This window comes from Myxocyprinus asiaticus, chromosome 29, assembly GCF_019703515.2.
Source record: "Myxocyprinus asiaticus isolate MX2 ecotype Aquarium Trade chromosome 29, UBuf_Myxa_2, whole genome shotgun sequence".
Lineage (NCBI taxonomy): Eukaryota > Metazoa > Chordata > Actinopteri > Cypriniformes > Catostomidae > Myxocyprinus > Myxocyprinus asiaticus.
In genome coordinates, this window is record NC_059372.1 from 33,776,147 (window position 1) to 33,788,771 (window position 12,625).

Here is a 12,625-nt window from a genome sequence, read left to right on the forward strand (position 1 = left end):
AGATCTCCAAGAGGCAGGCAGAGATACAAGTGGAGACGGTGGGGTCATCAGGCTGGAACGACAGGTAGAGCTGCGTATCGTCTGCATAGCAGTGGTAGTAAAAGCCATTAAGCCTTAATTATCGGTCCGAGTGATGAAGTGTAGATTGAGAAGAGGAGAGGTCCAAGCACTGATCCCTGAGGATCACCAGTGGTCCGCTTGTGTGACTTGGACACCTCTCTTCTCCAGGTGACCTTCAAGGATCTGCCTGTGAGGTATGATTCAAACCATCCAAGCGCAGTTCCTGTGATGCTCAGGTCAAAGAGAGTGGATAGGAGAATCTTGTGGTTCACTGTGCCCAAAGCAGCTGACAAGTCAAGGAGGATGAGGACAGATGATTTGGCGTTAGCTCTCGCCAGTCACAGGGTTTCAGCTACTGACAAGAGAACAGTCTCAGTCCCGGGTTACGATTTTCAAGGCCCCAAGTAACCATCCAGCCGTTGGCCCCTTTCCGTGTACAACCAGGGAAAATTACATAAAAGTGATTTTAAATCATCATTTTAAAATAATTTCTAACAGTCATTGTAGCCAAGTACATTCAAAATGTTTAATGAAATAAAAATCTAGATACAAAAATGAATGCGTGTTTTCCAGTTTTTCCTCTGAATGAGCACAAGGAAGAATGGTATTTCAATTATAATATAATAAATATAATTGATATGCTCCAAATAAAAAAAGCAATATTTACCTACATTTATTTTTACAAAACATTTTTGTAAATTAATATGGGGTGCACTTAATTGTACATAACTTCACTTTTTTATTTTGGAACCCAGATGAATATTAGTGTGGCTAATCGGGAGGACCGGGAGAATTCCCAGTGAGCCGCACAAAAATTGGGCTGGCAGTTCCACATGTTGATTATTAAACTTTCAGACGTGTCACATTACAATTGCAAACCGTCCATATCCTCCAGTATTTAAGGGATCTGAATTGCGTTCTGTATTATAGCAGATGTCTCTGCTGTATTTTATCATCTCGCATCCAAACAAATGAAAGATTGGGCTTTGAAAGACTAAATATTGGCTGTTACACCATTAAACTGGACAGTGGGTGACAGATCACAGAGGATCCAGCAAGAACAGATGCTGTTGGCTGAATAGATGAATGTGCTTCAGGTAGCAAATCATCACAAGTTCAATAGTTTCACAATCTCAGTCAGTTAATCTCTAAAATCTTCATTCCTTGCAGTGCAAAATGATAATAATAATAATCTTTATTGTCACAAAATAAAAGAATACTTAAAAGTAAATTAATATAGATGCAACAGCATGACATGGTATGAAAATAATGGGACTTCACAGCTCTCAAAAAACTTAAGTCAATGAAACAAACTGCACAGTGTGCCTTCAATACTGTATTATGTGCTCGATCTTCTTAAAGACACAGTATCCAATTGCCGGTGTGCATAACATTTACATTCCAAGTAAAAGGAAAGTACAGATTTGTTACTTTTAGTCTTTCTTCACTCTTATTTTTGGAATTTAGCACTTATATTTTTTTGAGTGGCATGTAAAAATATAAAGACAATCACTCAAACTTCAGTAAGTTTCTTGAGCTTCTTTATTGAGTTTTATTGCTGCATTTATTTTTTACTGAATCTGTTGCTGTGTTAATTATAATGTCTAAAATACAAATATCTGAAAATTCTAATTATGAGTCTTTACATCTTTAAATATTAATGTACAGTTACAATTCTATAGTATTATTTTTTCCCTAAGTAGACTTTAAAATTCACTTGACATAAAAACATACCTGCCAACATCGGATTGTAAAAAATAGGGAAACTGTTTTGTTGTTGAGCCCCCTAGGGTAAGATGGTGTCCCCTTAGGGAGTAGGTGCACTTCACAGACTGCTAATATGTGTATAGGGAGCAGCAGTACTGGTCAGTAATGTTATACACTGAAGATATATAATACCAAAAAATGTATTCACATTGTCCCTTACCACATCCTTCACAGTATTAGTATGTTTCAGCACATTGTGTGGACTTTTCAAACGACTCCTTACACACAGTATGAAAAATGTCAAACTTATATCAGTGTTAAATGAACAATCTGGAATGATTTCGCCGTGAAACCATCTGACCATTACGGTACAAATCGCATCCTGTATTGATTCGATACGGGACGCATAATTTAATATTTAAATATGGGACAGGTGGCAACCCTTTTTACAGGTCTAATACATTCTAATGAGCAAAGTGTGGATGCGGAATATCGGGAGTTTATCGGGAGAAATTGTAAATCGGGAGTAGGCTACAGCGGGAGGAGGGGTGAAAAAATGGGAGAAACCCGGCAAAATCTGGAGTGTTGGCAGGTATGCATAAAAATTCACTGGTTTTTACAACAAATGCAATAAAGTCTTATGTCAGAAAGCGAAATGATTAAAACTTACACTTTAAATGTCATATGTTGTATAAAGACAAGGAGAGCTGATCGTTTTCTAGTAATTGCATATATTGTATATTTTTGCCATGTTCTGTTTTATCATAATCATGTTGACCCTTGTAACCCCAAAAAACAACCTTCAGCTTCACCTGGACCTTTTATTTTGAAGGAACAATGTAGTGCACTCAAGTATCAAACTCTGTTTGACAGTTTACAATCTTCCTCATTACAAATATGGTAAAACACTGTCCCTTCCTACATTTCTGTGTTGCTGTGTCACGTTTTTAGATTTGAATAATGACTTTAAGCGGCTTCAAATGTTTGGAATTGCGCAAACAGGGGAACCTGCAGCACTTTGCCCTCAATTGCGTGGTGGTTTACACCGCTACTTTAACTAAAAAAAATGTAAAAAGAAAATTAAAATGCCAACTCATTGCTCTGGCTCCCTATGTATCATCATAATTTATTTAGGAGAGCATATGCATATCCTTAGAAAAATAAGTGGGAATTTGCTTACATTTAGGCAACACTACTGGTGTTAGGCCTATTTTAAAAATGCATAAACAGTGAAGAAAAAAAAACCCTGAAATGAAATGAAAGGCTAAAGGGAATTTGTGTACGTTGAGCGCCCCTGTTAGATCAGAGTCCGCCCATCACATTAATGTGCCGAGGGAAAACGTCCGGCTTTAGGACCGAATGCGGTGTTCAAGCTGAAGTCATTGGAGAGGAATAGATGAACAGCCAGTGTGCGGCTATAAAGAAAGTAATGGTACGTTACGGTTAGATAGAGAATGGAATTCACCCATTTGTTGTATTGATGTATATAAACGCAGAATATTGAGAGGCAACTTATCAATAAGTAGTCCTGTTTCGGTTTAATTGACATAGTAGAAATCTTAATGATGTATGTACGAGGTGAGAAGTGTCCGTAAATCATCGAAAGCTGCAGCGCATTGTTCTTTATGATCTCATTATCATATATTTATGCGTAGGCCCTTTGTCACCTCCTCTTTTACAGCAAGACTGCATTTTGTTTAATAGTGATAATTGTGGATGCCTAATAAGTGTGCTTTTGAGCTGAAAGTAGGCCTACAGAGTATGCAGGTACAGACACAATTGTGACTACAATTTGACTTACTGGGCTATAAAACCATTGTGCACTTAAACAAGGAAGTAAAGGACCTGCCCATGCCATGGAAATAAATAATCTACTACATATCAAATAACTTTGTGTTCTGGTCATTTCTTATATTCTTTAATAGATGATAATGGTGTGATGAAGCTAATCAGGGAGGTAAATCTGCTTGAACTAAGCAACTTCCTTAACAGGACAATAGGCCTTTATTTAAAAGTCCATAACATTATTTTAATTATAAAACCTGGAAGTTACATGACTTATCAAATGCTAATAAACATCTGGCTTATCTGTTCAGGAAAAAATAAGTGTTGAGCAGTTTATTAGAAATATGTAGACAAAATTGAAAGCCATTTTTTGGAAAACATGATAGTTAACCAGCAACGGGCATTGTGACACAGAACTAGTCCCATCTAACACTGTCACCCCACTCATTTTTGATAGTGCAAACGTATTTGGTCATTTTGTTTTTAGACTGGATTGCAAATATACCAGTCTTTAACATTTCAAGATGTCACACAGTACCATCATACTGCAGTCATGAGACGAAGGACAATGATCTAATGCCAACTAAGGTGCCAGTATAGTTGTTATGAGAGGACAAGACTTTGTGAAACACTGATTACTGAGGGAGTCAACCATCAGATATTGACAACCAACCAATAAATGTTACCATTTCAAGTGACTTCTGGGTTTGATCTACTTTCAGCTATGTTAAGCAGTTAATGAAGAGCAGTATGTTAGGGAGATTGGTCTTATAACCCCACATGTAACTACAGGTGCAAGATCACAAACTACACCGAGTTCAAGATTTTAACTCCCTTCACCTCTCCAAGGTTTAAAAGACAAAATTTGTGTTTCACTTTATTTTAATTACAATGCCTTACAATAAAAAAAAAAGAAACTTTCCATCACATATATTGCTTTTCGGTTGAAAAATACGAATACAGTGCAGTTTTTTTTACATTACGTTTGTAGTATAACAGATTAAAACAAAAAAGCCAGGACTGCTCATTAAGAGAAGGACAAAGAAGCTCTGTACAACAATATGCATATTAACACTCAACAGAAGGTTATTTCGATCTTCTGGAGTGCAGCCACTGAGTGGACAGAGGTGATGCTTATCAATCCACTGATCTCATTGAATTCAGCTAAGATCTTTTCATATACAGTTTAAGTGACAGCTTCCTCTTCTCATTTGTATATCATCCCCCTCCTCTTATGTCTGTCCTCAACGTGCCAGTCGCTTTATTCTAGATCTGGCATTTCTGGAGAAAAACACACAAACATGTTAATAAATTAATATAAAATAAATGTTTCTTGAGCCCTAAAATAGGAGTGCAACTGAAATGATTTTTAGTAAGGCACAAATGTGCACTTCTGAGTCATTGATTCTGAAAATACATGTTAGAAAAAGTAAAAAAAAAAAAAAAAAAAAAACAAAAATAAAAAACTTACTCTCATCATCACTATCCACCGATTCCTAAAAAGGGAGAAAAATGTTTTTGTCATTATGTCATAAGACTTAACAACTGGTAGGTGTTCACAAAGACATAAGATGATTTAAGCATGATTTGACTTGTCAGGATAGTCGACAAGATCTAGATTTTTTTTTCTTCTAATTTGTGTTTTAGCTTCAATATATTCTATGACTGCCTTTAAGGGGATGAAATTAGAGACGCAACTTCTCAGAGAGGATTTTAGCATGCTGTTGGACTGTCTGAGTATGTTCTGCTTGTTAAAAAAATTCACAGCATTCAACAATACCATTACAAGACAACTACTGCCAGTCTTCAAATCCACAGCTGTGAGAAATGTTCCCGTTATTAAGCATATTGTATATCTCTATTTTTGTAATGATTATAATATTTTTGTGAAACTAAAGGTTACAGATATTTAGCATGTTGAAAATCTGTCAGTTACCCTATCGAGGGCCTGTGCGTTCTTGGAATAGTCTGCGGTATTTTGAATTGTTTGTCTATGCTCATGTGAGGATGGATGTTTTGGGCCGTTTTGTTGCATCTCGTGTCATTTTTTTCACCAGAGTCTTGTGCCTTGGGTGTTTTATTTTGTAGACACTATGTCAAGTTAACGTATAAATATCAAAACATGCCTCTTAAAACCCCTGCACTGAGTTCCATTCTGCTGCAATAGATCCATCCTTTTCTTTTTTTTTTCTCCCCAATTTGGAATGCCCAATTCCCAATGCGCTCCAAGTCCTCATGGTGGCGTACTGACTCACCTCAATCCGGGTGGTGGAGGACGAATCTCAGTTGCCTCCGCGTCTGAGACGTCAATCCACGCATCTTATCACATGGCTTGTTGAGCACGTTACCGCGGAGACGAAGCATGTGTGGAGGCTTCATGCTATTTTCCGCAGCATCCACGCACCAGACCAACCACCGAACCGAACCACATTATAGCGACCACGAGGAGGTTCCCCCATGTGACTCTACCCTCCCTAGCAACTGGGCCAATTTGGTTGCTTAGGAGACCAGGCTGGAGTCACTGCGTCTTTACTCGCCGAGCTACCCAGGCCCCCCGACATCCATCCGTTTTAAACAAGAACATATCACATCTGAATGGCCCTTAAGAAACTCGTCCGATCGAACATGACTGTAATCAGCCTAAAGGGGCTACACTACACTTCGCACTCCGTTCACTACCAATCACATCCGAACGTGGGAGACCAGAAAGGCAAGCTCATGTGAAGAGATTTCCCATTACGCTGCTGAGAAAATTTGCCAAATTTTGACATGCGAACCTGAAACTTAACACACTTACCTCTTGGCTTAAAGGGATAGTTCACTTAAAAATGAACATTTTCTCATCATTTACACACCCTCATTCCACCCCAGATGTGTTTGACTTACTTTCTTCTGCAGAACACAAATGAAGATTTTTAGCAGAAGATTTCAGCTCTGTAGGTCCATACAATACAAGTGAATGGTGGCCAGAATTTTAAAGCTCCAAAAAGCACATAAAGGCAGCATAAAAGTAATACATACGACTCCATTTGTTAAATCCATGTCTTCAGAAGAGATATGATAGGTGTGGGTGAGAAACAGATCAGTATTTAAGTCCTTTTTTACTACAAGTCTCCACTTTCCCATTCTTTTGTTTTGGGCAGGGAGGACTACAGGGAGGAGTATCATGTATTACTTTTATGCTGCTTTTTATGGAGGACCAAATGTGACAATATTAAAAATAAATATTTGTATGAAATATAATAAATTAATAAATTGTACAAATAAATGAATACATTTTAAAATCTGATATAAATGAGTATTTGCACTTTTATTTCCTTATTTATGTAATATTGTATTTATTTCCACATTAATTTATTTCCACATGTATTTATTTATGCTTATCTTTCCATATTTATTTCCACATGTATTTATGTTTATTTTTCCATATATTTTTTATTTCCACATTTATGCATTTCTACATTTCTGTGTCTGTATGGTAATGAGGGGCCGTGCTTTCTACTTCAGGCGTAACAATCGAGCTGTCAATTTTTTATTTTGGGTTTTAAGTGTATTCGGAAAAGACAGTGTGAGTGTCAATCATTACAATTTATTTTGGGCACAACCAAACTGACAATATACAAGAGTAGAAAAGATAAAATTGAACAGTTGTATCAATGATGTATCAATATTTGTCACCCTGATAAAGTCAAAACTGTTAATTGGTTTTATTTTTATAAAGCTACGACTTGTCTTGTAACTTTTGAGGACATTTGGTGTCACAAAGGAGCACTGTGCTCTGTCATTGATGATGAACTTCATTTTGCTCAATTTGCATAGTTTTTAACTAATGTGTTTATGTATTTTTCTGATGAGCAAACTGTAATAAAAGTTTTCTTATTAATTCTCTCTCTCTGCCCTTTTGCCACCCTCGCTGAGCTGCCTTGTTTGGCTATTTATACGTGCCCAGTCCTGAATACAGGCAAGCTCCTATCGCCAACACCTGCATGTTTGCATTAATTGATACAGGATCATTTCACGTTAGCACGCTGCTTTTTGTCAATGTCAAAGTGTCTGTTATAAGATCTGTTGAAGTTGCAGTTTCTGTTCAGATTGTCTGCCAAGATTTTTAGCAGAGTCCCGGACATTTTGGAAATCCCTGCCAGGATTCAGTCTATACAGGTATGGTCACTCTGCGTACAGAGTTACAGAGATATAAAATTACTTAAACAGTGATGAAAGATTTTAGTTATTTTGCCTACTTTCAAGTTATTCATTTAATAGAGATAATTCATTGCCTATTCAAATTGCTCTACTCACAGGTACATTTTACAATTTCTCAATGCACGCCCACACCCATCTGTGGCTATGTTTCAAGTATTTCATTTTTTCAACCACTAGATGTCACTGTGGTCTACAAGCATCACTCTAGAGCACTCCGAACTTGATTGTTATGGCTGAAGTAGAAATCACGCCCCCCTCATTACCATAGGGACACAGAAATGTAGAAATACATAAATGTATAAATAAATAAAAATGGAACTATAAACATATGTGGAAATTAATAAATGTATAAATAAATACATGTGGAAATAAATACAATAATACATAAGGAAAAGTGCAAATACTTATTTGTAAAATTTTAAAATGTATTTATACGTACACTTTATTCATTTTTTACATTTCTTTAAAAATATATTTATTTGTTTATTTTTAATATTGTCACATTGCTTTTGGAGATCCAAAATTTTGATACCCACTCACTTGCACTGTATGGACCTACAGGGCTGAGATATTCTTCTAAAAATCTTTGTTTGTGTTCAGCAGAAGAAAGACATACCCATATGAGATGGCATGAGGGTGAGTAAATGATGAGAGAATTTTCATTTTTAGTTGAACTATCCCTTTAATTCAAAGGATACATATTTCAAAGCTGTGTATTTTTATTGTTGCTGAAAAGCAAGTAGATTATGTTTAGAAATTTTTTGTTATTTGTTAACCCTTTCGCACATGAGTTTTTCATGTACTGACGGATCTCCCTCAGCGTAAGTTCTTTAATGCGTGCTGTATTTAAAAAAAAATCTCACTTTACACTTCACAGCAGATGCACTAAAGGTCAGATTATATATTATAAAACATCTGTGATTTTTAGATGTTTATTATGATTATGATAGATAACATGTGAATGCGATAGCCGGCTATGCGTGCCGCCATACTGTTTACATTGCAATGCAGCATGGGATTCTGAATTAGTCAAGCACAGATGGTTCTAAAAACTAGCCCTTCCACTGTTTCTGCTCCAGAAGTGGTGAGAATGAATTACAGATGGAATGGGAGAAGGCATGAGGACTAATTACTTTATACATTCTTTGTTTGATGTCAGAAAACATGGCCACATCACTGCATCAAAACAGTCAGCTCCAACAGCAATGGGTTTAAACTTTTTAGTGATTGTCTGAATGTCTGTAGCATAAAAAAATAAAGATATTGTGATGTTAAAAAGACTATTTGAGCAGCTGGTTCATTACGAAAACCGCTTCAGGCCCTTTTTGCTGGTAAACAGCAGCACGAATGCAGATCGAACCGGTTTGATCGTACGCCTCTGAGCCCAGTCTAGTGTAATCACAACGGTTCGATTGTACGTACGAAAGTGTTAAAACCAGTAGCACTTGCTTGTGACGCAATATCCTATTCTATTCTGTTGCAATGTCTGAAATAATTTTGCATACTCAAAGCCTAGCATGATTGGAGCATAATTGTACAGGGCTTCCTTAAAACCAACCCATCGACTAATCGTTCAGACAACCCAACAACTAGTTCATTATGAAAATGTTTCTTTGCACTTTCCAAGTTTAAGTGAAAAATTTAACTAAACTTCATTACATAATACATCTTTAATTATTAAATCTTACATCATCTGCACCATCTAGGTCCGGTAAATCATCCTCTCCTCCCATGTTGCCCATCATCTAAAACCAGCAAAGCCAAACATTACAACACATTATTGAATTAAAGGCTTATTCTTCTAGTCACACTATTCCCATTTTAACTGTTGTAATAAATAAAAAAAAGAGAACAAAAGAACAAACCTCTGAAAAGCGATCATAGTTGGACGATTCTTCATCTGAATCATCTTCCCAGTCTTTCCAGTTGTTGAAGTCAACACTAAGCCAGTTAAGCTGTATACAAATGTAGACAAGCAAGACAACACCACTATATTAATGTTTAGACAAGTCAACAGTGAGGCATGCAGAAATCTGGAAAAAGAAGTCAAAACTTATATCAGGTTACCTGAAACACCAAAACTATTTACTAGATATACTGCCAAAGAGCTTATAATGTCAAAAACCAAATTTGTAGCTCAAGATACCGAAGCCTTGTAAACCATTTTATTGTAAACATGGGGTAAATAATAGAAAGTTGGCCTTTTTTTTCCTCCCCAATTTGGAATGCCCAATTCCCAAAGTCCTCATGATGGCGTAGTGACACGCCTCAATCCGGGTTGCGGAGGACGATTCTCAGTTGCCTTCGCGTCTGAGACCGTCAGTCCGTGCATCTTATCACGTGGCTTGTTGAGTGCATTATCGCAGAGACCTAGCGCATGTAGAGGCTTCACGCTATTCTCCGTGGCATCCACGCACAACTCACCACGTGCCCCACCAAGAGCGAGAACCACATTATAGCGACCATGAGGAGGTTACCCCATGTGACTCTACCCTCCCTAGCAACCGGACCAATTTGGTTGCTTAAGAGACCTGGCTGGAGTCACTCAGCATGCCCTGGATTCGAACTCGCGACTCCAAGGGTGATAGTCAGCGTCAATACTCGCTGAGATACCCAGGTCCCCAATGAATGTTGGCTTTTAAGAAACTAACTAAAATCTATTTTTTTTTCCTAGACAAATATATGTATGACAAATAATAACAATTTAAATTGCAAATACTGCAGCAATAGTAAACATGTGGGGGGGAAAAATAAACTTGCCTTTGCTTTCTCTTTTGTTAACCTAGGCCACGATTTCCCTGATTCTGCTTTTCGTAAACAGCACAAGACCGACCGGTCTGTGCGCCTGTGTTTGGATCCCTGAGAACAGAATTAAAGGTAAAACAAAACATGCCCTTCCTGATAAGAGCATTCCACTAGGGGGCAATTGAAACGTGAAATTTGAAACTGTGTACTAAACTCACATCTTGATCGATGGCATCAAAAAGATCGATTTCATTTGAGTGCTTAATATTATCCATCACACTGAGACAGCTGAAAGAGAGCAGGACAGAAAACAACCTTAGCTCAACCAAACATTAAAAACAAAAGTCTAGTATCAAAGAATATATATAGATGTTCAAATTACAACAACATACCTGAAACCAAATTTTGACTTGTCAAAATTTATTTTCACATCCTTGCTGTCCTCCACCAAGAACTCAATGAAGACAAAGTCTCGTCTGTCGTACCATTTAGCAGTTGCCGGCTGCCTGATAAGGAAATATACAATTTATTTTAAAATATTTTTAAGAATTTAATCACAAAAACAAGAAGTAGGTGTGGCAAGGGAAAACCAATTTTCTCAACACCAAGATAACAAATAGATCTAAAAAAAAAAAAGCAGGTGGCATAGACACCTGTGACACCACTTCAACTGACCATCCTTTTCTAAAACATATTGTATAAAATTCCCAGTGTACTACAACTTTGCCAAAATCAAACAACCTGTTTGGTTGCATTCTGAGGATGAAACAAGTAAGCCCTGGAATTTCAATTAATAATTTTACATGCTTAAACATTGTATTCAATTCTCATAAATGTATCCAAAATGCCCATATGATCACATAAATGAGACAGTGACTATGTGATATACCATCTGGGCTCAAGCTGTTTTAATCAGGATAATAATACGATCACATGATGTTTTAATCAAAATAATAACAATGTCATTATCAATGTGTGGAAATGCTGTGCCCATTGAAATTAAATCAAGTCGTTGTAGTACAAACGTAGAGGAGAAAACATATGTCAGAAAGACAGATTATAGTAAAAAAATGCCCCCTCTCCTTGTAGTGGAATCATAAGGTGAGTGTTTTTGTAACTCGTTCATTGCAGTTTCTATGGCCCTGCTGCACACGTGCAGGCGGCGCGCTCATGCTCGCGACTCATTAAACCCGATAAAACAGCCTTTAAACTTCCTTATAGGAAGGGTGGTCGTATTCAGCGAGTTTATCCTTACCAAAACACACATTTGTCGAGACTGGTTGTGTTTATTAACGGAATTTGAGCGCCAAACGTGCGTAACATGATAATACCGGTGAGCTGATACATGCTAACTGAAACGAGCCACTTTAGAGTTAATTAATACACATTTCAACAGATATTAGACATGTCCAAACTCAACGCCTTTAAAACTAAATGTGTAAAAACCTGGAGGGGATTCAAATGAGTTACTGGATAGTTTAACCACAGCGAGAGGAGGAAAATAGCTAATGTTGGCCAGCGATCAAGCTTGCCAGTAAATTCACCCACTGTTTATGAGTGGATATTGAGGTTAATTTCACATAAATCAAAAGATATATTTTCATCAGAAAGCGCACACTTACATGACTTTGGTGGATGTATTTGATGGTCTGGACTCCTGAGGGTGGTTTCTGGTATGTTCTCCCGGGGTTCTGTTCTGGTGTCACCTGACTGCAGGTGGGCGGAGACTCAGGCCACGCCCCCCGACGAGCGCGCGGGACTTTTCTAGAGCTTCCGTTTGTCTCAACGTTCAGCAAAGAACACAAAATTAACCTTCTTGACTACCGTCTTTTTAACATTTATAATTCAATTATAATATATTCGTAAATCATATCGTATTTTATAATGTACTTGCCAGGATATTTATAAGAATTAGTAAAAATAAAAATGTGTTATTAGTGTTCTAAGACAAATCGTGGATGTTCATATTTAAATGGTTAATTAATGAAAAACCGTAAGTTAAAAAGAAAAAGTAACAAGATAAGTAATCTAAAGTAAAAATCAAGTAAATAGCAATCTAAAAATATTCTTGAAAAAGAAAACACGCCAATGCTATTTGCAAATGCTATTGTATTTGACCATGTAC

General features: G+C 37.0%; 1 protein-coding gene across 1 annotated transcript; it reads right to left on the bottom strand.

The window, feature by feature from the left end:
* Positions 1 to 1,584: 1,584 nt before the first annotated feature.
* LOC127420535 (prostaglandin E synthase 3-like) lies at positions 1,585 to 12,237 on the bottom strand. Its single transcript, XM_051662899.1, has 8 exons — positions 12,123 to 12,237; positions 10,893 to 11,006; positions 10,719 to 10,788; positions 10,516 to 10,614; positions 9,621 to 9,710; positions 9,444 to 9,500; positions 5,024 to 5,048; positions 1,585 to 4,833 (listed from the first exon to the last, which is right to left on the bottom strand). Coding segments are annotated over exons 1-8 (477 nt in total). The 5' UTR covers positions 12,125 to 12,237; the 3' UTR covers positions 1,585 to 4,813.
* Positions 12,238 to 12,625: the final 388 nt, after the last annotated feature.

Excerpts from the sequence above, each read along its gene's own strand:
- LOC127420535 (XM_051662899.1), bottom strand. Across the intron at positions 10,615-10,718 it reads TTGATGCCATCGATCAAGAT|GGATCCAAACACAGGCGCAC; the intron begins GTGAGTTTAGTA and ends TTCTGTTCTCAG. Across the intron at positions 9,501-9,620 it reads ACTATGATCGCTTTTCAGAG|ATGATGGGCAACATGGGAGG; the intron begins GTTTGTTCTTTT and ends TGCTGGTTTTAG.